The following is a 26,892-nucleotide window of genomic DNA, read 5'->3' on the forward strand; positions in this document are numbered from 1 at the left end:
TATATATATAAAGGATATTGGTGTTCACTAAGTTTATATTTAAGATAATGTTTTACAGCTTTGTCATTCTATTTTGTTATTTGTTATTTGATTAAATCATGTTTTTTACATGATAAGGTCACTCAGAGGCCCAGATGCCTGTGATAATCTGAAGTACCCAAAAAAGGCCACTAGATGTCATCTGATAAAATTCCAAACAAAATTTGAAAGTTACGAAAATGCTAGTAGTTTACTTGTAAATTTAGAAAGTTTCCAGTAATATACCCTCCCTTTGCAACCCTATTTCAAAAACATAGTAACATTATCATTGTGTGATAGCAGGCACAGCACCATTGCACAAAGACCCTTTTTCTTTCTTTGAACAAAAATCCTACTTACACACGTCTATTAGTCAAATCAATGCATCACTTGTTTTTTCAATCTTGAGAAGTAACATGATTAGTTGGTGTCATGTTGTTATTATAATAAGACTATTTGATATTTTTTTTAAATTATATTTGTAGTAGATTTGCACATCAGATTACTGCAGTCTGCAGTAATCAAAAGTAGGCCTACAACTTAAAGCTACTTTTGAGAAAGCTACTCTCACTCCCCTTCAATAGGTCTACTCCCCAGGTCATAGTTATAAATGTGTCCTCAATCAATTTTTCAGTGTAAAAAGGGTCAAATTCAAGAATTCTATCCCTAGTAACAGTAGGTCAGCTCTGTCTCACCCCTTTCCTTGCATTAATCACCAGATCAATCAACCTTACCTGGTAAAATAAATGTAAAATTAATAATCGCAAGACATTTTGCCACGGGGGGTGTATTCAGTCTTCAGCGAGGGCCAGAGTGCCGCACTGAAAATGTGTTATTATGTCCTCGCTGTCAAAATTTGAGTAAAATAATAGTAGTAAAATAATAGTTCTCTATCCATACTTATTCTTTTTTTCATAGGTCATTATTAGCAAGTCAAAAAAAACGTGCAAATGTAGGTCTACCCCCCCACACATAAAAAAAATATAGAAATAAAAAAATACCCGAAGGCTGTACTCCCGGCTCAGAGGATATGGTAGTCATAAAACTGTCGACTGGCTCCACAAAACATCTCAATCTGCAGGGTGAGTGGCAGTCAGAGGTTATCAGAGAGCGCCACCTGCGGCTCAAGAACAGAAGCTGCACTATCAACTTTGGTCCCATTTTCAAATACACATATTAATGGATTCGGCAGCCACACCCGTTGCTGACAGGTGTATCAAACCGAGAACACAGCCATGCAATCTCCATTGACAAACATTGGCAGTAGAATGGCCTTACTGAAGAGATCAATGATTTTCAACGTGGCATTGTCATAGGACGCCACCTTTCCAACAAGTCATTCCTGCCCTGCTAGAGCTGCCCCCGGTAAACTGTAAGTGCTGTTATTGTAAAATGAAAACATCTAGGAGCAACATCTCAGCCGCGAAGTGATAGGCCACACAAGCTCACAGAACGGAACAGCCAAGAGCTGAAGCGTGTAGAGTGTACAAATCGTCTTTCCTGGGTTGCAACACTCACTACCGAGTTCCAAACTGCCTCTGGAAGCAACGTCAGCACGGTAACTGTCGTGAGCTTCATGAAATGGGTTTGGGTTCCGTGGTCGAGCAGCCTCACACAAGCCTAAGATCACCATGCGTAATGCCAAGCTTTGACTGGAGTGGTGTAAATCTCGTTGCCATTGAACTCTGAAGCAGTGGAAACACGTTCTCTGGAGTGATGAATCACGCTTCACCATCTGGCAGTCCGACGGACAAATCTGGATTTGGTGGATTCCAGGAGATTGCCACCTGCCCCAATGCATAGTGTCAACTGTAAAGTTTGGTGGAGGACCAACTCCATATTAATGCCTAGGATTTTGGAATTAGATGTGTTGACGAGCAGGTGTCCACATACTTTTGGTCATGTAGTGTACCTTTCAGTGCTACTATCAATAGAACCCCCATGAAATGTGTGCACAGTGCAATTTGTAAGACATGCATATACAAGAAGTCCTGAATGTTTATGACATTATCTGTAGCACAGAATAAAGCAGTAGGCTAATAACATGGTAACAGTGTGGTCATAGTTACTCATCATGAAAATATTGTTCCATGAAGACACCCCTTCATTTCAGTCATTAAGCAAATTAGGGTTGTAAAAGCTACCGGTAATTTACCAAAGTTACTGGAATCTTCAGTAATGTTGGTAATTAACATCTATGGTAATTTTGTAATTTATACTGAATATTTTTTTTTTAAACATATTATCCAGAGCAACTTATATACATTTTCATACTGGTCCCCCATGGGAATCAAACCCACAACCCTAGCATTACAAATGACATGCTCTACCAACTGAGTCACAAGGGACCCTTGTTTCAGGGTAATACACCACACCAGATCTGGGTTTAAATACTATTTAAGGTATTTTAAAATTATTTTCACACTTATTTCAAAGTGTGGATATTTTTTCTTTGACAATACACCTAGTTGAATATTTGAAAATTTATTTTGGAAATACACTTGAAAATAATTGGCATGTACTCAAAACACAGCGGGGTTTCTTCTTCTTAAAATACAATATTATATTTAAATATTCCAGTCCCATGCTGTCATGGATCCCTACGAAACTTTCATTACGCACACCTGGCCCCTATTCCCATTGATTAGTAAGTGTGCCCTTGGTTTATCATTGTCCTGTTGATTATTGTTACAATGTCCGTTGGTTCATGTGAGTACCTGTGTTGTGTGTTTTGGCTTTCATGCCATTGTGTTTTGCGCAGATGATTACAGGTCTCGTCCCATGTGTTAATCATTGTGCGCTTGTGTTATTTATTCGAGGTACTCCTCGCTCTTTTGTTTTGGGTTTCAACCCTGTGTTTTGTATAGTGTTTGTTTGGTCCTCGTCCCCATGCCTTTACACTGCATGCCGTAATTTGGGTATAATTCAAAAAAAATATTACGCATTCCTGCTCCTGAATCATTCGTACCGACGTGACACATGCATTTAAACCCAGGTCTGTCTTGAACTCACTGAAATCAGATTTCCCAGTGGCTGGCCCACCACCACAGAATGCACTGAGCTAGGCTGATAGCTCAGTCCCAGTTTCCAGTTGTTTTGAGCACGGCAGAAGTCATGCTGGATTGACACCATGGCCAATGTTCAATGTTTATCCTTTAAAGCTTGGAAAAGGGGGCTCTGCAAGAACAATTGTAAACTGCACAGGAAGAAGGGTTTGAGATTGCGGACTGGAAAAGGGGATCCTTGTCATCCATTTATTTTCTGACAGCATAGACCTTACTGCCACTAATACCATTCAGGCTGTGGTATTGGTCCTCTACTATTAAACCTGCTGTATCCAGCTCATTCACTCCCCCTGCTGGATTTAAAGGAATGGCCTGCTGTAAGAAAATGGCAGAAGATGTGGGGGTCTCTGAGCAAATTCATACTTCAGGGAGAACGGTGGAGTATCTGAATATAGTCCACGTCCAGAAATAAACCCTACCTCCTAGGGCCTCTAAGAAGTTTTTGCCATATTGTTTATATCTATCCAGTTCCAGCACCTACGGTGTGCAAGGGCTGGTCGGGTTGTTCTGTATGCAACCTGTAGCTTCAATCTCACACAACATATAAACATATGTTTACATTGCCAAAGCAAGTGAAATAAACAAAAGTGAAATAAACAATAAGGTTGGATGCAGGTTGGATACGCACTGTGTTAAGAAGCAGGGCTGGTTGGGTTGTGTTTCTCTCCATGAAATTGGAGAGAAAAAGGGGGATATAAAAAAAAATCTACAGTTAACATTACACTTACAAAGTTCCAAAAAAATAAAGATGTCATCATATGATGTCTATAGAAAGTGTTGTAATGATGTGAAAATAGTTACAAAAGGGAAAATAAATATAGTTTATTTCCCATGGTGTTTGTTCTTCACTGGTAGCCCTTTTCTTGTAGCAACAGGTAACACAGCTTGCTGCTGTGGTATTTCACCCAGTAGAGTTGATCAAAATGTGATTTGTTTTCAAATTCTTTGTGGGTTTGTGTAATCTGAGGGAAATATGTGTCTCTGCTGGCTGGCCCACCACCACAGAATGCACTGAGCTAGGCTGATAGCTCAGTGCTTTCTGTGGTGGTGAGCTAGGCTGATAGCTCAGTGCTTTCTGTGGTGGTGGGGCAGCCAGCGGCAAATACAGAGCGAGACCATTGGTCTCTCTCTCAGTGACGTCAAATATCAGCTGACTGGTTTGTTTCGCTATAGACTCCGCAGCAATCAGCAAAGAAGGAATAGCACAACATCAAAGGACTCAACTTCTTATTATTACAAAAAAACTGGGCTTTGATCGCCCAAAAATTTACAACACCTACATTTAAATATATTTTCAATTCATACAGGGATCTTTTGCCTCGTTTACAAAACGGTTTGACCTGCGTGAAATATGCCTTCAGAGAAGACGTTCAAACAAAGGAGGACATTTGGTATGTAGCCTATTATTACAGCAAGTTTTAACATTGAAGTTGTCTAATTGTGTATATTATTTCGATTTTATCAAATGTAGTGGCTTCTTATTTCAGTATCAGCCTTTATTTGGAGAACAGATGGTTTTCCAATTTCCCCTAGTAAGGCCCAGTGTCTGAATAGTTAATCAGCTCAACTTCGATCAGAAGCCAAAGGCAATAAACAGTCTAAGTACAAATGGGAGATACTTTATTTCATCTATTATATAAAATAGGCCTTTTCACAGCGACAAATTCGTGGTAATTAAAGGTGGTAGCTGTATTTGTATAGGCTAATGGTTCTGGCTCATGTTATGCAACCCGAACCGACGGATGGCAAATATGGTGTTGTTGTGTTTAGTTTGTATGCTGTAGCATATAATGTATGTCTCTGTACAATGTAAGCGTGTGGCAGCAAAACGTTAAATATATTATCGTGTGCTCCGCTTGTTTGTGACAGAGATGTAAAAAAAAAAACAAGTAGCCGATATTACTCTTCTCGAAAAGCAGGAAAGTGCGCTGCATGATTGGGGGATGGGACGTATTGCGTAGGTGAAAGGAAGGCCTAGGGGAAAGGGACAAAAACAAATGTCTGTAACCTCTGTGACTTTATCATGTAGGCCTAGACCTAGATAACACGACAATTCATATTTGGACTGTTATCTTCGCTTTCCGCAAATAGGCTTTTATATCCGATACATTTTTTTTCGTCTGAGATAAGGCCCCTTGTTTACTTCGCGACAGTTAGCTATTTGGCGATACAAGCCATGTAGCCAAAATACCGGTTAGTTGCCATTTCCTGGATGAGTCTACATTGGCTCCGAAGGTTTCCTAGCTCTTTGAATTTGAAGTTGGCCAATTTGTCGTCACGGTAAAGTGTCTGATGTCATGGCAAATTTCTTCAAAACAATTCAGACCAAACGTCAGTCTTTAGCGTTTCCAAAAAAATTGCACAATATCACCACGTGAGAATGAGAGCACTGGCTGAACACGTGCAGTGTCCCAAACTCAAAGAACATAAACATCTTACCAGTTACAATGTTGCTGTGACATGCTACTAGTTTACACTGCAGTAGTTACAACAGGGGATGTAGTTATTGCATTGGTTATTATTATATTGTTGTGGTTATACATAAGTGAAATCTATGGGTTGGAAAGTGAAATCTAAAAAGTTAACTTACCATCACATAGTGTGTAGATTTGACCAGTTATATCAAAGTATGTGGCTCTGGAGTCACGAGTAGGCTTTATCTATGCACTGAGGCTACAGACGTGAAATGTGGCCACTTTTGAAAATAACTTCTTTTTTTTTAAAGGGTTTGTGAAAATAGATGGTGTTAACAAGCTTTTCATTTCCCTTCTGATATATTTATTTCCAAGTGTTGAGCAACATATTGGTACACTGACTGTAGCCCAAAGGTAGCTAGAGCTTCCTTGTTTCTCTAACTGCCCAGGCTTTTAACCTGTTAAACTGCAAGTTTGGGGGGATTTACATAAGATAAAAGTGAGCTAGTGTATTTCTGTATAGAAAGGACACAATAAGAACATTTTACTGGAATAATTGGGATCAGGCAGTTCATCCTTCCAGGCATTTGTGTCATTGTTGTTTCTTCTATCAGTCAGTTAGAACTAACCCAGACCAGGGTTTGAGTGATAACAAAGGGGCCCAAGGCCTTATCTGGTGCCATGGAAACAGTCGTTTTGTCTTTGTTACAAATGGTCATGGAGGTGCAAAGTTCAGGTGGGCTGGATTAGTGCCGATAATGTTCACTTGCTGTTTCGTTTAGGGTCTGAGTTTATTCAGCACCTGGTGGTTTGCTGCACAGATTGTATTGTGTAAATTATAGGAGGTTTAAGATAACAGGCTACCATATATTTTCCCATTGATTTGTCATCTCACCTGTTCTTCCTTGTGTCCACAGAGCAGAGAGTAGATGATGTGAGACTGATTCGAGAGCAGCACCCCAACAAGATCCCAGTTAGTATTACATCTATTGCCACAACAATCCTAATGTATACATGAACAGAAAATATTCCTCAATACAGACCCACCCTTGCTTCCCTCAACACACCGAGGGTATCCTCCCTAGCGGCTATTCTCATGAGGAATAGGTAGAAGGGTGTGGAATCTAATCTGTGTTAGCCATGTATCAGGACCCAAGCAGACCACATAGCAGATTGAATATCGCTCTAACCTTCCATCTGCTGCCTCTCTCCCCTCCTCCACCCAGATGTGTACACACACACACACACACACACACACACACACACACACACACACACACACACACACTGAGAGCCTAACAGAGCCTCAGTTACACTACATGACTGCTTCCTGAGCCTTTCCTTTGTCTCTCCAGGGTCACAAAGTGCTGAGTAATGCCCCTCCCCCTGTGACTAACACTAGCTGTGTCTTGGTACTATCCCCTCCCCCTGTGACTAACACTAGCTGTGTCCTGGTATTATCCCCTCCTCCTGTGACTAACACTAGCTGTGTCCTGGTATTATCCCCTCCCCCTGTGACTAACACTAGCTGTGTCTTGGTATTATCCCCTCCCCCTGTGACTAATACTAGCTGTGTCTTGGTATTATCCCCTCCCCCTGTGACTAACACTAGCTGTGTCTTGGTATAATCCCCTCCCCCTGTGACTAATACTAGCTGTGTCTTGGTATTATCCCCTCACCCTGTGACTAATACTAGCTGTGTCTTGGTATTATCCCCTCACCCTGTGACTAACACTAGCTGTGTCTTTGTAATGTGACTCCTCCAAGCACAGTGTAGCTTGGGTCCAGGGAGCTCTATAATAAGACGTTTCCTCTGCTCCATTTCAGGTCATCATCGAGAGATACAAGGGAGAGAAGCAGCTGCCCATCCTGGATAAAACCAAGTTCCTGGTTCCTGACCATGTCAATATGAGTGAGCTGATCAAAATCATCAGGTACAGGATGTTCCATCATCCTCTCTTCTCTGTATTTACTGACACCACTTTATCAGTCATTTAATCACTAAAGCAAATTCACTTAGTTGATCTTACAAATCATTAAAAATAAATGTGAGTATCTGATACACTATCTACTCTCTTGTCTATGTGAGGATAAGATGTGCTAAACTCTGTATGTTTGCCCTCACTAGGAGGCGCCTCCAGCTGAACTCCAACCAGGCCTTCTTCCTGCTGGTGAACGGCCACAGCATGGTCTCCGTGTCGGCAGCCATCGCTGAGGTGTACGATCGCGAGAAGGACGATGATGGCTTCCTCTACATGGTGTACGCCTCGCAGGAGACCTTTGGAACCATAACCCCCCAGTAACAGCCTCCCACCTCCACACCATAGCTCGGACAATGATATCACCTCCTCCCTCCTTGATTCTTCGTTCCTAAATACAGACCGATCCCCCTTGCCTTCCCTCGAACCCTTGCTTAAAACCTTAGCCAAGACAATGGGAACCAGACTGACCTCTTCTCCCATGCCCTTAAGGGCCCCTTATAGATATTAAAAGCCATGTCCTGCACCTTCTCATACTCGTACTGCCCACTACCCTTTACTCAAAACCTCTCCCTGTACATCCATTACTCAACACCTCTCCCTGTACATCCATTACTCAACACCTCTCCCTGTACATCCATTACTCAACACCTCTCCCTGTACATCCATTACTCAACACCTCTCCCTGTACATTCATTACTCAACACCTCTCCCTGTACATTCATTACTCAACACCTCTCCCTGTACATTCATTACTCAACACCTCTCCCTGTACATCCATTACTCAACACCTCTCCCTGTACATCCATTACTCAACACCTCTCCATGTACATCCATTACTCAACACCTCTCCCTGTACATCCATTACTCAACACCTCTCCCTGTACATCCATTACTCAAAACCTCTCCCTGTACATCCATTACTCAACACCTCTCCCTGTACATCCATTACTCAACACCTCTCCCTGTACATCCATTACTCAACACCTCTCCCCGTTCATCCATTACTCAACACCTCTCCCTGTTCATCCAGCCATGTGTTTAGGAAAAGAGATTCAATAGTTATCTTTGGGTTGTTTGGTGTATAGAATGGATTAGTATAGCAGAGATGATTGCCAGTTCAGGTTGAGTTCGACTCAAACAATTTACAGCTTAAATTCCTGCTTGAGTCCATCATGGTTGAGTTCAGTTATACAGAAATCTCCATATTTTATTTTCCACTTGTTGTGTTTGCTAAACTTGAATGAGCTCAGTATTTTGGATGAAGCTTCAATCACAACAGCTGTTGAGGAATTTTCTAACAGTTTAGTTAAAGCGTTGAATCCAGTTTGACAGACATGGGACAAACTACTTCCACAAGAACATGTTTCATCAAGTCTCCTATAATTGGTGACTCAGGCCAATGGTCTCAACTGCTGTGACAAAATGAGTGGTTCTTTTTTCTTTAGTCTTTCCTTTAGCAACTTGGTTGAATATTCTAGGCCAACTATAGGCTTCATTGTATTAACACACGTTTTTGAGGCTAACATGTTAATGTGCGTTCAGTTTAGCAGTTCCCCTCCCCCTGTGTTGCTCTGTTGAGCTACTTGATGAGGGTTGTGGGTTCAGAGATTATTTTACTTTGCACCTTTCAAAAAATGCAATAAAAATGAAGGTCCTTTCGACAAAAAAAAAATCTTCCCGTGCTTTGTTGTAAACGTCTCCACGTAGAAGAGATGTTAGGGACTCCTGGTTAAAAAGGAAAGAAATGCTACCGAAAACCTGCTATGATGATTGTTATAAGAAATTTGCCTCCATGTACAGCATGATGATCAAATTGCACGTGTGTGAAAGGGTCACTGATGTGGGATAATGCTGATGTCAGAAGTAGGGTGTGGGGTTGGTGGCTGTTTTGGACTGGGCGGGCATCACGGCCGGGTCTGTCCACCAACCAACTGTCCATCCGTCCCCCTCCTCGACCTGCCCTAGGGCTCTGAACAGTACTCATCCCAGGGTGGCGTCACGCTTTTAGAATATTCAATTTGTTTAATAGAGGGTTATTTATGCCTTTTATAATGTGTGCTGACTTGTGCTTTTCCTTCTCGCTGTCCTCTCAACTGTTTAAATGTTAGATAGCTTTTTAGCTTCATTTATGGCAGATAATCTTTGTTTTTATTTAATGTGATGTTACTTCCTTGTACAAATGTCCATATGCTATATGTGTGTGTAATGAATACGAATGATTCTATGATCAGTTTGATTGAGGGTTTAATAACAGAGGAATGATAACAGTTTTATCAGCCCAATGTTCCTCTGCATGCTCTGCTGTTTGCCGCTCTCAATCTTCATATTCACAGCAATATTACACAGCCTTTTATTGTATTTGTTGGTATTTTATGAATAAAACAGACTATGTAAAGGTATTCCCATCTAGAACCCCTATCCTGACGTTTGAATTAGATAAAATACTGGTCAGTGAGAAACATACAAATGTTGCCATGAAAGGATGGAAACCGAAAACATTTTAATGTCTTTTACAATGTTTTTGATGCAGTATATAAAACAAACAATTCTTAAACACACTACACCATACAATACAAAAATTGTACATACAAATGAACAAGTGATTTGCCCTTCAAGCTCAAATCTGCTTCAAAATAATACCAAATGTTTTAACTCCTTTTTAAATGCACAAAATGTTTACTTGAGATCAAGCAACATGCGTAGCTATTGACTAAGAAGATGTTACATTCAAATAATACCAGATAATTAGATTTTTCTTTTGGACAGGGGGGTGTCATGTATGTTTGACAACAACCTCATTGGAACCAAGTAAGGTGAACCAGTTCCAGAATCAAAAAAATATGGTGTCATTTTATTATGTCCATACATTTTCTTTAGTAAATGATTGTACCATGCAGGGTGGCTAAGACATCCAGGATAAACGGCTTAGTGCACAAACATGATTTCCAATAGTCAATCATATCACTCTTTTTTTCATTTGAATGATATAATGAAAACAGTTGGTTTACACAATGTTTGCAGCGTGAACCAGGGTGTATTCATTAGGCACAATGTAACAAAAAATATATTTTAAAAAATGCATGCTAGTTCTGTATGTGGTGTACTGTTACAGTAATGTTCTCACTGTAAGCTCTATTACTCCCATGAGAACTAGACAGTACAGATGTGGTGAAAAGGTTTGACCACAAAGCTTTGACACTTTTTAAAAATACAACATTCCCCAGCATGCAATACTCTACAGATGGTCAGATACAATCCTTGATTGGGCCCTACAATTCCTTGTTATTTGGTCCTCAGACCAAATCACATCCAGCAGAATAGAACTACTGTAAATCTGTTTCCTGTTTCAACCAAAGGATCCTGATTGTGTCAGTCTTAAAGAGCAACAGCCCCTAAAAAAACGTATCATTTAGAAAACAGCATATGTGGCATCAGAATGAGTCAGAAACATTTATTATACTGTCAAAATTGACTACGAAGTGTAAATAGGATCATTTTGGTCATAAAGTCAGCCTTGTCTAAAACAGAGTTTTGTAAGTGTTATGGTCGTGACTGCATCACAATGTAAATGAAGATTGGGTTTGTTTAAATCCTGCCCATGTGCCCACAGTTGACTGCACACAAGTAATCATCAATTCAGAGTGGAGCTGCACGCAACACAATTGTAATGCCTGTGGTAAAATTGGGTTGACTTTGGATATCCCTATGGGGCTAGTTATGGACCATCTGTAAGAATTCAATAGCTCCACATTTCAATGACTTAAAACATCAAACCAAATATAAATTGTAGAAATTCATATGCAAATATTGAAAGCATTTGATGAAAATGAAAATATTGTCTAATTTATATTGTGTCATTTATTGACGGTCCCTAACTAGCCCAGAAGATAGGCTATCTAAAGTCAAATCAACTTTGCAGAGGTTGCGGACAAGCTGGCTGAAGCAAATTGGCAAAATAATTTGGTTAACTCTTCCCACCTGCGAACACACACAAAAGACACCCACATCAAACCACACCCCAAAACCAACTCAGTTTGAATTCAGTCATGGCCCCGAGCATTTCATAAACATCATTTTCAACAAAATGTCCCTTATGACTGAATTGTGTCCTCCAGACCTGGCTAGGAACATTCCAGTGCAACACAAAAAATGATAATAACTTGTCCATCCTTGAGGACTACGGTCCTCATGTCACACTCGCATCCAATGGACTGGGACCAGCCGATCTCATAAAAGTGCTTTCACATGCCACACCATGGTGGCAACTCAAGGACACATTCACTGACATTCAATATCAAATCTTTTTCAAAAAGGATCCTCTTACATAGCACCACCTCACCACATCAAATCCAACTATTATAAAATCAAACATACATAACCTTATTCATACAACTAAAACCTACACACATTTTGACAATGATTATAAAATTAGACTGCTCCAACTTCTAAATGATTAAACAACACAAATATCAATGGCACATCTTAAAATCTAAACTAAGAATGCTCGCACCATTTCTTTCACCATTAATACCTGCACTGTATAGGGCAAAGTACCCACAGCGAATGATGTGAAGAATAAAGCACTCGCTTCTCTTCCTCTGTGTTTCTCACAGACCTGCTCTGTCCCAGAGGAGAAGGATTTGGTAGTCAGTCAGTCAATGTGCGTTATTTGGCAGTCATATTATACTGTAAGTCTTTACATTCACACATCAGCATCCTCTCAGATACATCCAACTCATCTCCAGAGCGACTTAAGAGGACATCTTTGCATACCGCATGAGTTGTTATGAAAGGTGTAGGTCTGTGGAGTTTGACCGATTGACTGAGTGAGGCTGAGGTGTGTACCACGTAGTGTGAGAAGTATTGCATCATATTTTCAACTGTGGATTTTGTACAGCTAAATCATTTCCCATTCGAAAACACTGTATACCCTCGGCCTCAGGGTTTAGACCTGACCATCTCTTGTATTTGGTATGATCAAAATCATATGTTACAGATGGACTGGGGGTTAATATCTCCTTCCAAACGGACTCCATGCTTTGACTTTCATCAGTCGAGTTAAGTGGCCTCAGGCCACCATTCATTCTCCAATCATCAAAGTGTGTTCAAAGAGTCAAAGAGTTACCTAAATGAAAGGGACTCCTCTACCAGGAGGATCATAAGGTGCTGATGTGTACAGGGGTCACAGGAGTTCCTTGTTCTTAGTCCCCAGAGTCCTGGCTGTCTGATTTGGGAGCATACTTCAGCCGGAACGTGCCTGCAAAACAAAATACCAATGGTGCTAAATATATCAAGTTCCCCAAGAGGTTTCTGCAGATATTAAACATATGTATATTTAATCATGGAATTACAATATCTATTTTAGTAGCTGTAAGGTTTCTACTTTATACCTTGCTGAGCAGCGTCCATGGGTGGCTGCTTGCAGTCCTGTGCCCGATGGCCGGTGACCCCACAGTTGTAGCAGGACAAGCTCCCTGGCTTCCTATGCCCTCCGTTCCCCACCCCCCCATGAGGCTTGTGCACGTTGGCACCGGCCCCCAGGAAGCCCTGCATGGGGGGCAGGATAAGCCCCTGCTGCCCCTGGGTGTCGTGGCTGTGAGACACACTGCTGTTGTAGAGGGGCGGTGCCACCAGGGGGTAGGGGAAGGGGGTGGCAGTGCTGCTCCCAGCCAGCAGGGGACTGAGGTGAAGCAGGGGCCCCAGGGGGAACACTGATGTCCCTGAGAAGGGGTGCTGGAAGTACCCTGCATAGCTGGTCGGGAGGGCCCCGTAGGAGCCACAGTTCCCACTGCAGCCACAAGAGCTGCAGACGCAGACAGAGGAGTTAGGGCTGGAGCCAGAAGTGACAACGTAGCTGCTGGTGTCTGTGGAGGTGGGACTGGAGCTGGGTTGGACAGCGGACCTACTGTTCACACAGTAGGTGTTGCCTGGCACCGCTGCCATGGGAACACTGCTCGCAGTTCCCATGTGAATGCCACCCACAGACGGAAAAGCTAACTTGGAGGCAGGAGATGAGGAGGAAGAGGAGGAGGAGGCAGAAGAGTAGGGGTAGGGGTAGTGTCCAGTATGCTGTAGAGAGGGGGACACCTGCAGGTGTAGAGGGGGTTGTGAGACGTGGTGCAGGGTGTTGGAGGTTGTGGTGAGGGCGGAACTGGTGTCCACCATCAAGACTGGAGGGGAGCGCAGCACAGTAACCCCAGAGGGCCCCCGGGGCCCAGCAGAGTCCTGGCGAAGGGGAGGGGACCCCATACTGTCCACACTCATGCCAGGGAACACTCTCTCCAGTCGCACCCCAACAGCCACACCTGAACCCAGGGGCTTGGCCCGCTCATCAGGGCAGAAGGGAGGTAGCCGGGGCTTACAGGGGGAACCCAGGATGCGTCCTGGTGACTGTAGGCTTAGGGAGGGAGGAGGGAGGCTCATGTGGGAGGGGCAGGGAGTAGGATCATTCTGCACGGGCAGAACCTGAGCAGTAGGCCGACTAGGCCCTGTTGTAACGGTGGGGTTTAGGAGAACGTAAGTCCTGTCCTTCTCTCCTAGTTCTAGTCCTGACTCCATCCCTGGATAGGGACAGGATGACACAGAACAAAATGTTATCAGTGATATACTAACTTATTGAAGGCCATTTCAGTTAGCATGATAACTGCTGAGGGAGATAGACTCACGTCTGTGTGGCTCCTTGGCCCTGTTGAAGGCCCCTTCCCGGGACAAAGACAGAGAGTGAGGGGTCATGGGGCTGGAGGGGGCGCTGGAATACCCTGAAGAGGAGCTGCTGTCCCGGGTGAGAGGGTGCACGCCCGTCTCTACCTCCACACACAGCTCTAAACAAAGAAACTGTGATCAATAAAGCTGAAGGTGTACAGTTGAAGTTTACATACACCTTAGCCAAATACATTTAAACACAGTTTTTCACAATTCCTGACATTTAATCCTAGTAAAAATTACCTGTTTTAGGTCAGTTAGGATCACCACTTGATTTTAAGAATGTGAAATTTCAGAAAAATAGTAGAGAGAATGATTTCAGCTTTTATTTCTTTCATCACATTTCCAGTGGGTCAGAAGTTTACATACAGTCAATTAGTATTTGCTAGCATTGCCTTGAAATTGTTTTAACTTGGGTCAAATGTTGTGGGTACCCTTACAGACATTATTTCACTTATAATTCACTGTATCATGACTCCAGTGGGTCAGAAGTTTACATACACTAAGCTGACTGTGACTAAAAAAGAGCTTGGAAAATTCCAGAAAATTATGTCACAGCTTTAGAAGCTTCTGATAAGCTAATTGACATCATTTGAGTCAATTGGAGTTGTACCTGTGGATGTATTTCAAGGCCTACCTTCAAACTCATGCCTCTTTGCTTGACATCATGGGAAAATCAAAATAAATCAGCCAAGACCTCAAAAAAAAAATTGTAGACCTCCACAAGTCTGGTTCATCCTTGGGAGCAATTTCCAAATGCCTGAAGGTACCACATTCATCTGTACAAACAATGGGACCACGCAGCCATCATACTGCTCAGGAAGGAGATGCTATCTGTCTCCTAGAGATGAACGTACTTTGGTGCGAAAAGAGCAAATCAATCTCAGAACAACAGCAAAGGACCCTGTGAAGATGCTGGAGGAAACAGGTACAAAAGTATCTATATCCACAGTAAAACGAGACCTACAGTGGGGCAAAAAAGTATTTAGTCAGCCACCAATTGTGCAAGTTCTCCCATTTAAAAAGATGAGAGGCCTGTAATTTTCATCATATGTACACTTCAACTATGACAGACAAAATGAGAAAAAAAAATCCAGAAAATCACATTGTAGGATTTTTTATGAATTTATTTGCAAATTATGGTGGAAAATAAGTATTTGGTCACCTACAAACAAGCAAGATTTCTGGCTCTCACAGACCTGTAACTTCTTCTTTAAGAGGCTCCTCTGTCCTCCACTCGTTACCTGTATTAATGACACCTGTTTGAACTTGTTATCAGTATGAAAGACACCTGTCCACAACCTCAAACAGTCACACTCCAAACTCCACTATGGCCAAGACCAAAGAGCTGTCAAAGGACACAAGAAACAAAATTGTAGACCTGCACCAGGCTGGGAAGACTGAATCTGCAATAGGTAAGCAGCTTGGTTTGAAGAAATCAACTGTGGGAGCAATTATTAGGAAATGGAAGACATACAAGACCACTGATAATCTCCCTCGATCTGGGGCTCCACGCAAGATCTCACCCCGTGGAGTCAAAATGATTACAAGAACGGTGAGCAAAAATCCCAGAACCACACGGGGGGGACCTAGTGAATGACCTGCAGAGAGCTGGAACCAAAGTAACAAAGCCTACCATCAGTAACACACTACGCCGCCAGGGACTCAAATCCTACAGTGCCAGACTTGTCCCCCTGCTTAAGCCAGTACATGTCCAGGCCCGTCTGAAGTTTGCTAGAGAGCATTTGGATGATCCAGAAGAAGATTGGGAGAATGTCATATGGTCAGATGAAACCAAAATATAACTTTTTGGTAAAAACTCAACTCGTCGTGTTTGGAGGAAAAAGAATGCTGAGTTGCATCCGAAGAACACCATACCTACTGTGAAGCATGGGGGTGGAAACATCATGCTTTGGGGCTGTTTTTCAGCAAAGGGACCAGGACGACTGATCCGTGTAAAGGAACGAATGAATGGGGCCATGGATCGTGAGATTTTGAGTGAAAACCTCCTTCCATCATCAAGGTCATTGAAGATGAAACATGGCTGGGTCTTTCAGCATGACAATGATCCCAAACACACCGCCCGGGCAACGAAGGAGTGGCTTCGTAAGAAGCATTTCAAGGTCCTGGAGTGGCCTAGCCAGTCTCCAGATCTCAACCCCATAGAAAATCTTTGGAGGGAGTTGAAAGTCCGTGTTGCCCAGCAACAGTCCCAAAACATCACTGCTCTAGAGGAGATCTGCATGGAGGAATGGGCCAAAATACCAGCAACAGTGTGTGAAAACCTTGTGAAAACTTACAGAAAATGTTTGACCTCTGTCATTGCCAACAAAGGGTATTTAACAAAGTATTGAGATAAACTTTTGTTATTGACCAAATACTTATTTTCCACCATAATTTGAAAATAAATTCATTAAAAATCCTACAATGTGATTTTCTGGATTTTTTTTCTCATTTTGTCTGTCATAGTTGAAGTGTACCTATGATGAAAATTACAGGCCTCTCATCTTTTTAAGTGGGAGAACTTGCACAATTGGTGGCAGACTAAATACTTTTTTGCCCCACTGTATATCGACATACCCTGAAAGGCCACTCAGCAAGGAAGAAGCCACCGCTCTAAAACCGGCATAAAAAGCCAGACTATGGTTTGCAACTGCACATGGAGACTAAGATCGTACTTTTTGGAGAAAAGTCCTCTGGTCTGATGAAACAAAAATAGGACTGTTTGGCCATAATGACCATTGTTATGTTTGGAGGAAAAAGGGGGATGCTTGCAAGCCGAAGAACACCATCTCAACCGTGAAGCACGGGGGTGGCAGCATCATGTTGTGGGGGTGCTTTGCTGCAAGGGAACTGGTGCACTTCGCAAAATAGATAGCATCATGAGGGCGGAAAATTATGTGGATATATTGACGCAACATCTCAAGACATCAGTTAAAGTTAAAGCTTGGTCGCAAATGGGTCTTCCAAATGGACAATACCCCAAGCAATACTTCAAGGTATTGGAGTGGCCATCACAAAGCCCTGACCTCAATTCCATAGAAAATTTGGGAGCAGAACTGAAAAAGTGTGTGTGAGCCTCCAAACCTGACTCAGTTACACCAGCTCTGTCAGGAGGAATGGGCCAAAATTCACCCAACTTATTGTGGGAAGCTTGTAGAAGGCTACCCGAAACGTTTGACCCAAGTTAAACAATTTAAAGGCAATGCTTCCAAATACTAATTGAGTGTATGTAAACTTCTGATCCACTACGAATGTGATGAAAGAAATAAAAGCTGAAATAAATCATTCTCTCTACTAATATTCTGACATTTCACATTCTTAAAATAAAGTGGTGATCCTAACTGACCTAAAACAGGTAATTTTTTACTAGGATTAAATGTCAGGAATTGTGAAAAACTGAGTTTTTAAATGTATTTGGCTAAGGTGTATGTAAACTTCCGACTTCAACTGTAGTAGGCTACCTACAGTACGTTGTAAAGGTCATCCTGAGAAGGTGTACGTCAGAGGAGGCTGGTGGGGGGAGCTATAGAAGGACGGCTCATTGTAATGGCTGGAATGGAATAAATGGAACAGTATCAAACACATCAAACATATGGAAACCACACATTTGAGTCCGTTCTGTTTGTCCCATTTCAGCCATTAAAATGGGACCATCCTCCTACAGCTCCCACCACCACCCTCCTCTGGTGTACATATTGAGGGATTGCCAATGTTAATAAATGTGTAGTCTACATGCCAACAGAGTACCGATCATGTCTTTGTGTGACCTTTATTCCAAATGTCAAGTTCACTTGTATTGAAATTATATCCTGTCAGATGAGTTGCATACTGTACCTGTGTTGCTACTTGAGTAGACGTGTGCCACTGGGCCTATGTGGCTGGATGGAGTAACCCTGGCGATGCCACTGCAGGACACAGGGAACTGGGACAACATATACCTCTTCTCCATCTTCTCCCTATTGACAGGAACACAGTCAGTCATCACAGAAACATCTTTGTCATCTCTACATAGCGGACAGCCACAGTATGATCTGGAGACAGTAGCTTTATTGAAACCCTAGAGGGTGCTCTAGTCTAGCCGTCAAGATTACAAAAGCACAGCATCAACACCCTCTGTTTCACCAACACACCAGCAACAGGTTGTGTGAGAAATAGTTATTTGAGATGAACACCAGTGCCATGAATGGTACAGAGAATTGCTAGAAAAAAATGTTGAACAACTTTTGAGTCGGTACTCGGTACATATGACACATACACAATTTTGACAACTCACCATATTATATAGCTAGGAAAATCGTGTTAACTTAGCTGCATTGCCAGGTGGAGAAAAAAAAACAGGCTTGACAGTGTAATGAGTGATCCCGAATAAGCTCCCATTAAGCTCACTGATAGTCCGACAGATCTATGGAAAAGCACCTGAGGAACTTTCCACTTCCTGTCACCAACATAGATGGTCGTACCTGGCTAATGGAAACATGCTGATATTAGCTGTGGAAACAGGCTGAGTGATAGTGTTCTCTCTCAGTACCACTCCTACGCTACAACAGGTGACTTGGGTTTTCCATCCGGTTTATCCTTTCCATCTTTCCTTTAGGTACAACTTATCTGGACTAACCAATCTACTCCACCGGAATGCTAGTTAACCATTGACAACCAAATGACCATGAATCTTTATACCATGACATCCCTTACAGAAAAAGATTGCAGTTAGAGTGCAGTATAACTGCAGTATGCTGCATCCAAAATAACACAGTTTCTTTTAATATGCTAATTTTGCAGTGTAACTGCAGTTCAACTGCAGTTCACTGTAGTTATTCTGCAATTGCTGAGTCCAGAATACCACAGTCGACTGCAGTTACTGCACTTATAAAAACGGCAATATTTTTTTGTAAGGGATTGTTGAATACTAATTTCTGTCTTGAAGGGTATTCTAGAGCATTATTTTCTTATAATGCACGGTATGTTTGCAATTCAATGGCCATAGTTCATTTTTACATGTTTTGTTTGAGCTGCTTTGAAAGCTTTAGTATAAAAGGGATAAACAACTCGTGGCTCTCAGGGAAATAACGCAACTCCATGGAAGGTTAGTTCCACTCCGCTACCGCGTGTCATTCATTATATTCCAAAGAACACATAACCTCGTGTTGATTGTCCCTTACATAAACACCATTGACATATCTCCTGTGTTAATGTTTAATAAAATAAACAATCAACAGACACACCTTTTACAAATGCTACACAAACTATGAAGTAAGACTATCTAAATAATACAATTATGAAACATTAGTTGTAAATTGAGTATCTATCCATCCACCCATCCATCTACCCATCCATCCATCCATCCATCCATCTACCCATCCATCCATCCATCTACCCATCCATCCATCCACCCATCCATTCATCTAACCATCCATCCATCTACCCATCCATCTATATATCTACCCATCCATCTATCCATACATCTACCCATCCATCCATCTACCCATCCATCCATCCATTCATATACCCATCTATCCATCTACCCACCCATCCATTCATCCATCTACCTATCCATCCATCCACCCATCCATTCATCTAACCATCCATCCATCTACCCATCCATCTACCCATCCATCTATATATCTACCCATCCATCTACCCATACATCTACCCATCCATCCATCCATTCATATACCCATCTATCCATCTACCCACCCACCCATCCATCCATCTATCTACCCATCCATTCATCCATCTACCCATCCATCCATCTACCCATGCATGCATCCATCTAACCACCCACCCATCCATCTACCCACCCATCCATCCATCTACCCATCCATCCATCTACCCATCCATCCATCTACACATCCATCCATCTACACATCCATCCATCTACACATCCATCCATCCATCTACCCATCCATCCATCTCATTACCCTCTGAACTACCTGAGTCTACACAGGAGTATGTTGGAATGGGCGCGTCACTGCTTTTATGTGGCTGGGGGACAGAGGGCTTGATAAGGGGTCTGGGTTCAGACTCACTTCTGCAGTTCCAGCTGCGTCTTCAGCTTCTTCTTGGCTCCCTGGGTGAGGTCATACTTGTTCAGATCCTCCTCTGTGAGTCCAAGGAACTGCGGGAAAAAAGAGCACATTTAAGAGCACAGATAGGGGCTACCACGGAGAATGTGATTGCTAGGGGAAGACAGCAGCTGTTGTTTGATCTATTCTAATGTCTATTGTTCGGGCTTTCTAATAACAGACATGTAGCTTCATTCTGACATGTTATCATTGATATTGCACTTGTCCAGACTACTTGCTTGTAAATATCCTTTGCTGTTTTGCTGTTTTTTAATATGTGATTTTGTCAGTATTGTGATTGCTGCTAAATTAATCCCTCTTTGAGGACATAAACATTTTCTGAATCTGAACTCTTTCCCTGCATACACCCCATTTCCAAGCCAGAACAAAGCCACTTTTAGTTATATCCTTATCTCTTCAGCTCCATAGGTGTCTTAAATGCCACTCATCCACTGTAACCTAAACCCACCAATGAGAGACTCTCTCCTTCCTCAAAGCCCACCCACCTCCTCCATGGTCAACTGCTTGAACACTGGGTAGTACTTGTGCAGGCGGAGTTTCCTCAGCCAGTCCAGGATGCCATTCTGTTCTGGGTTGCTCTGCAGTGGAGGACCAGGGTTCTGGAGGTGGCCGGGAGGGGGTGCATTATCCCCCCCTGCTACCCCCACCCCACCGGGAGGAAGGATGGGCACAGTGCCCTGGGGGGGCAGCTGGGTAGGAGAGCGAGTCTGAATGGAGTTGTGAACGCTCATGACTGTCTGGATACTGGCTACACCACATAAAGCCCTGAGAGAGAGGGGCGGGGGGGTGAAAGAGGATAGGAAACATGGAGGAAAAATAGGGAAAAGTCCATGACAGGAAAAGGACAGTGAATACTGTATATTGCAAAGGATGGAAATAATGTAATTAAGATATTAAGATAATTATACAGGTTGCAGATTTGAATAGGCAGCAACAGTCTATATCAAACTTAGTGACACTACATTACCAAAAGTATGTGGACACCTGCTAGTCGAACATCTCATTCCAAAACCATGGGCATTAATATGGAGTTGGTCCCCCCTTTGCTGGTATAACAACCTCCACTCTTCTGGGAAGGCTTTCCACTAGATGTTGGAACATTGCTGCGGGTACTTGCTTCCATTCAGCCACAAGAGCATTGGTCGGGCACTGATGTTGGGTGATTAGGCCTGGCTCGCAGTTGGCATTCCAATTCATCCCAAAGGTGTTCGGTGGGGTTGAGATCAAGCCTCTGTGCAGGCCAGTCAAGTTCTTCCACACTGATCTCGACAAACCATTTCTGTATGGACCTCGCTTTGTGCATCGAAGTATTGTCATGCTGAAACAGGAAAGGGCCTTCCCCAAACTGTTGCCACAAAGTTGGAAGCACAGAATCTTCTAGAATGTAATTGAATGCAGAATCATTAAGATTTCCATTCACTGGAACTAAGGGGCCTAGCCCAAATCATGAAAAACAGCCCCAGAACATTATTTATCATCCACCGAACTTTACAGTTCGCACTATGCATTGGGGCAAGTAGCGTTCTCCTGGCATCCGCCAAACCCAGATTCGTCCATCAGACTGCCATATGGTGAAGTGTGATTTTCACTCCAGAAAATGCATTTCCATTGCTCCAGGGTGCAATGGCAGTGAGCTTTACACCATTCCAGCCGAAGCTTGGCATTGCGCACGGTGATCTTAGGTAGTGAGTGCTGCAACCGAGTACCAAGTATCTACGCGCTTCAGCATTCGGCAGTCCCGTACTGTGAGCTTGTGTGGCCTACCACTTCACGGCTGAGCCGTTGTTGCTCCTAGACGTTTCCACTTCACAATAACAGCACTTACAGTTTACCAGGGCAGCTCTAGCAAGGCAGACATTTGACAAATTGACTTGTTGAAAAAGTAGTACCCTATGATGGTGCCATGTTGAAAGTCACTGAGCTCTTCAGTAAGGTCATTCTACTGACAATGTTTGTCTATGGAGATTGCATGACTGTGTGCTCGATTTTACACACTTGTCAGCAACAGGTGTTGCTAAAATAGCCGAATCCAATAATTTGAAGGTGTGTCCACATACTTTTGTATATATAGTGTATGTTGAGTGTTAAAGATGGGAGCCCACCTGTTGGTTCCTCTGTATTGAAACAAGCACCCAACACCTGTAGCACATGAAATAAACATAGATCAGTCAGCCACATAATCAACAACCTCTAAATAAGTATACTTTATGAATGGCGATATACAGTACGCAAAACTCATTTTTGAATCTTGTCTATTGTTTATTGACTTCTTGACCTCTTTACAAGTTTGGAACAAAATATCAGCTGAGGGTCACCAGTTTTTAGAGTTTAATTTAAGAGCAGTGTGATATTTCAGCACTTTACTGGTGCCTCTGGTACCACATTACAGCAGAGTAAGATAGATTTTTATTTCACTGCATCCCAAGGGTCTCGCAATATCAGCCAAGCGGCAAAAGGCTAGCTGCTCCAGACACAGTCAGACAGACATCCAGGTCTCTCCCACTGCCACTGCCCTGCCTGGGGAGACGGAACTATAAATAAACTCTAGGATGAAGTCACCATTTGCCAGGCCTACCAACACAAACATGCCAGTCCAAATTCCCACACAAATCTAAAATAGAACCCCTCAAACCCCAGAGATGAAGTGCCACTCCTCTCAGCCAAACAGAGAGGGGGACATATACGTCCCATGAACACAGAGTAGGGTTAGGACAGGAGTCTTACTTGCAGTGGGAGGGGGGGAGAGGGCGATGGTGGCAGTGCTGAAGAAGAGTTCGGCTTGGTAGTGTTTGAGAATGTGGGCTGGAAGCACTGTCAGGCACCTGTACAAGGAAGGAACACATGAGATAACGTTACATTCCATGCTCGATATGATTCCTTCGCTCATTATCTCTTGTCTTTGACAGTAACACCTGGAACTAGGTCAAAAACAACATTAAAACAACATGCGCCGAATACAACAGGTGCAGTTTAAAAAAATACCTAAAAAAATAAGACTAAGACATAGTAAGTAAAATAACAAAAGGCTATATACAGGTGGTACCGGTACAGAGTCAATGTGCGGGGGCACCGGTTAGTCGAGGTAATTGTGGTAATATGTACATGTAGGTATAGTTATTAAACAGAGAGTAGCAGCAGCGTAAAAGGGAGGGTGGGGGGGGGGCATTGCAAATAGTCTAGGTAGCCATTAAATAAGATGTTCAGGAGTCTTACTGCTATAGACCTCCCTCTGCCCCCAGCTGTGCCCTCTATACCATATGTGAATTGATTGCCCCCCATCTATCTTCTGAGCTCGTGCTACTAGGTGACCTAAACTGGGTCATGCTTAACACCCGGCCATCCTACAATCCAAGCTTGATGCCCTCAATCTCACACAAATTATCAATGAACCTACCAGGTACAACTCCAAATCCGTAAACATGGGCACCCTCATAGAAGCTGTTTAGAAGCATCTTGGACCTAGACTTGGTGCTCTGGTACTGCTTGCCATGTGGTAGCAGAGAGAACAGTCTATGACTAGGGTGGCTGGAGTCTTTGACAATTTTTAGGGCCTTCCTCTGACACCGCCTGGTATAGAGGTCCTGGATGGCAGGAAGTTTGGCCCCAGTGATGTACTGGGCCGTACGCACTACCCTCTGTAGTGTCTTGTGGTTTGAGGCCAAGCAGTTGCCATACCAGGCGGTGATGCAACCAGTAAGGATGCTCTCGATTGTGCAGCTGTAGAACCTTTTGAAGATCATCATGCACTTGTTGATAAACTACAGTAACTACTTGGTTGTTACTCATTATCATACATATGTAGTATGAAAATATTATATATCACAACACATACAGTGTTAACTATGCACCACTGTTATCACTGTTTAGCCCCGGCCTACTAACTTTTAGCGTGTTAGCATCGGCCTGCTAACTGTCTGAATCGCCGTGTTCCCAGTCAGCCCAACCACTCACTGGACCCATATTGTTCACTTGGCTATAAATGCCTCTCTCTAATATCAATATGCCTCGTCCATTACTGTCCTGGTTAGTGATTACTGTCTTATTTCACTGTAGAGCCTCTAGCCCTGCTCAATATGCCTTAACCAACCATGTTGTTCTACCTCCTACATATGCGATGACATCACCTGGTTTAAACGTCTCTAGAGACTATATCTCTCTAGTCATTACTCAATGCCTAGGTTTACCTCCAATGTACTCACATCCTACCTTACCTTTGTCTGTACACTATGCCTTTAATCTATGGTATTGTGCCCAGAAACCTACTCCTTTTAGTCTCTTTTGAGAACGTGCTAGACGGCCAGTTCGTATAGCATTTAGCCGTACCCTTATCCTACTTCTCCTCTGTTCTTCTGGTGATGTAGAGGTTAATCCAGGTCCTGCAGTGCCTAGCTCCACTCCACAGGTGCTCTCATTTGTTGACTTCTGTAACCGTAAAAGTCTTGGTTTCATGCATGCTAACATTAGAAGCCTACTCCCTAAGTTTGTTTTACTCACTGCTTTAGCACACTCTGCCAACCCGGATGTCTTAGTCGTGTCTGAATCCTGACTTAGGAAAACCACCAAATACCTTGAAATCTCCATCGCTAACTATAGCATTTTCCGTCAAGATAGAACTGCCAAAGGGGGCGGTGTTGCAATCTACTGCAAAGATAGCCTGCAGAGTTCTGTATTACTATCCAAGTCTGTACCCAAACAATTCAAGCTTCTACTTCTAAAAATTCACCTTTCCAGAAACAAGTCTCTCACTGTTGCCGCTTGCTATAGACCTCCCTCTGCCCCCAGCTGTGCCCTCTATACCATATGTGAATTGATTGCCCCCCATCTATCTTCTGAGCTCGTGCTACTAGGTGACATAAACTGGGTCATGCTTAACACCCGGCCATCCTACAATCCAAGCTTGATGCCCTCAATCTCACACAAATGATCAATGAACCTACCAGGTACAACTCCAAATCCGTAAACATGGGCACCCTCATAGATGTCATTCTAACTAACTCACCCTCCAAATACACCTCTTCTGTTTTCAATCAAGATTTCAGTGATCACTGTCTCATTGCCTGCATCCGTAATGGATCAGCGGTCAAACGGCCTCCACTCATCACTGTCAAACGCTTCTTAAAACACTTCTGCGAGCAGGCCTTTCTAATTGACCTGGCCGGGGTATCCTGGAATGACATTGACCTCATCCCGTCAGTAGATGATGCCTGGTTATTCTTTAAAAGTGCCTTCCTCACCATCTTAAATAAGCATGCCCCATTCAAAAAATGTAGAACTAGGAATATATATAGTCCTTGGTTCACTCCAGACCTGACTGCCCTTGACCAGCACAAAAACATCCTGTGGCGTTCTGCATTATAATCGAATAGCCCCCGTGATATGCAACTTTTCAGGGAAGTTAGGAACAAATATACACAGGCAGTTAGGAAAGCTAAGGCTAGCTTTTTCAATCAGAAATTTGTATCCTGTAGTACTAACTCAAAAAAGTTCTGGGACACTGTAAAGTCCATGGAGAATAAGAGCACCTCCTCCCAGCTGCCCACTGCTCTGAGGCTAGGAAACACTGTCACCACCAATAAATCCACTATAATTGAGAATTTCAATAAGCATTTCTCTACGGCTGGCCATGCTTTCCACCTGGCTACCCCTACCCCGGTCAACTGCCGGCACCCTCCACAGCAACCCGCCAAAGCCCCCACCATTTCTCCTTTACCCAAATCCAGATAGCTTATGTTCTGAAAGAGCTGCAAAATCTGGACTCCTACAAATCACCGGGGCTAGACAATTTGGACCCTCTCTTCCTAAAATGATATGCCGAAATTGTTGCAACTCCTATTACTAGCCTGTTCAACCTCTCTTTCGTATCGTCTGAGATTCCCAAAGATTGAAAGCTGCCGCGGTCATCCCCCTATTCAAAGGGGGTGACACTCTAGACCCAAACTGCTACAGACCTATATCTATCCTACCCTGTCTTTCTAAGGTCTTCGAAAGCCAAGTTATCAAAAAGATTACTGACCATTTCGAATCCCACTGTACCTTCTCCGCTATGCAATCTGGTTTCAGAGCTGGTCATGGGTGCTAAATGCATGCTATTCAACCGATCACTGCCCGCACCTGCTCGCCTGTCCAGCATCACTACTCTGGACAGCTCTGACTTAGAATACGTGGACAACTACAAATACCTAGGTGTCTGGTTAGACTGTAAACTCTCCTTCCAGACTCACATTAAGTATCTCCAATCCAAAATTAAATCTAGAATTGGCCTCCTATATCGCAACAAAGCATCCTTCACTCATGCTGCCAAACATACCCTCGTAAAACTGACCATCCTACCGATCCTCGACTTCGGTGATGTCATCTATAAAATAGCCTCCAACACTCTACTCAACAAACTGGATGCAGTCTATCACAGTGCCATCCGTTTTGTCACCAAAGCCCCATACACTACCCACCATTGCGACCTGTACGCTCTCGTTGGTTGGCCCTCGCTTCATACGCGTCGCCAAACCCACTGGCTACAGGTTATCTACAAGTCTCTGCTAGGTAAAGCCCCGCCTTATCTCAGCTCACTGGTCACCATAGCAGCATCCACTCGTAGCATGCGCTCCAGCAGGTATATCTCACTGGT

The 26,892-nt window shown here is 43.1% G+C and overlaps 2 protein-coding genes across 2 annotated transcripts in view; one reads left to right on the plus strand and one right to left on the minus strand.

Annotated features, from left to right (window-relative positions):
* The first annotated feature begins 4,084 nt into the window (after positions 1-4,084).
* map1lc3b (microtubule-associated protein 1 light chain 3 beta) lies at positions 4,085-9,878 on the plus strand. Its single transcript, XM_036953227.2, has 4 exons — positions 4,085-4,474; positions 6,415-6,470; positions 7,325-7,431; positions 7,626-9,878. The coding sequence occupies exons 1-4, from the start codon at positions 4,435-4,437 to the stop codon at positions 7,798-7,800; spliced, it is 378 nt and encodes a 125-aa protein (XP_036809122.1). The 5' UTR covers positions 4,085-4,434; the 3' UTR covers positions 7,801-9,878.
* A 72-nt stretch (positions 9,879-9,950) lies between these two features.
* LOC110493869 (zinc finger CCHC domain-containing protein 14) overlaps positions 9,951-26,892 on the minus strand; it is a 34,491-nt gene continuing 17,549 nt past the window's right edge. The window contains exons 6-13 of the mRNA XM_021568425.3: positions 22,992-23,089; positions 22,370-22,406; positions 20,753-21,032; positions 20,211-20,299; positions 18,019-18,140; positions 14,145-14,300; positions 12,870-14,039; positions 9,951-12,736 (exon numbers count right to left, since the gene is read on the minus strand). Coding sequence (XP_021424100.3) covers positions 12,681-12,736; positions 12,870-14,039; positions 14,145-14,300; positions 18,019-18,140; positions 20,211-20,299; positions 20,753-21,032; positions 22,370-22,406; positions 22,992-23,089 — 2,008 coding nt within the window. The 3' untranslated portion in view covers positions 9,951-12,680. The remainder of the gene's footprint in view (positions 12,737-12,869; positions 14,040-14,144; positions 14,301-18,018; positions 18,141-20,210; positions 20,300-20,752; positions 21,033-22,369; positions 22,407-22,991; positions 23,090-26,892) is intronic.

This window comes from Oncorhynchus mykiss, chromosome 2 (genome assembly GCF_057628025.1).
Source record: "Oncorhynchus mykiss isolate SJ-2025 chromosome 2, ASM5762802v1, whole genome shotgun sequence".
Classification (NCBI taxonomy): Eukaryota; Metazoa; Chordata; class Actinopteri; order Salmoniformes; family Salmonidae; genus Oncorhynchus; species Oncorhynchus mykiss.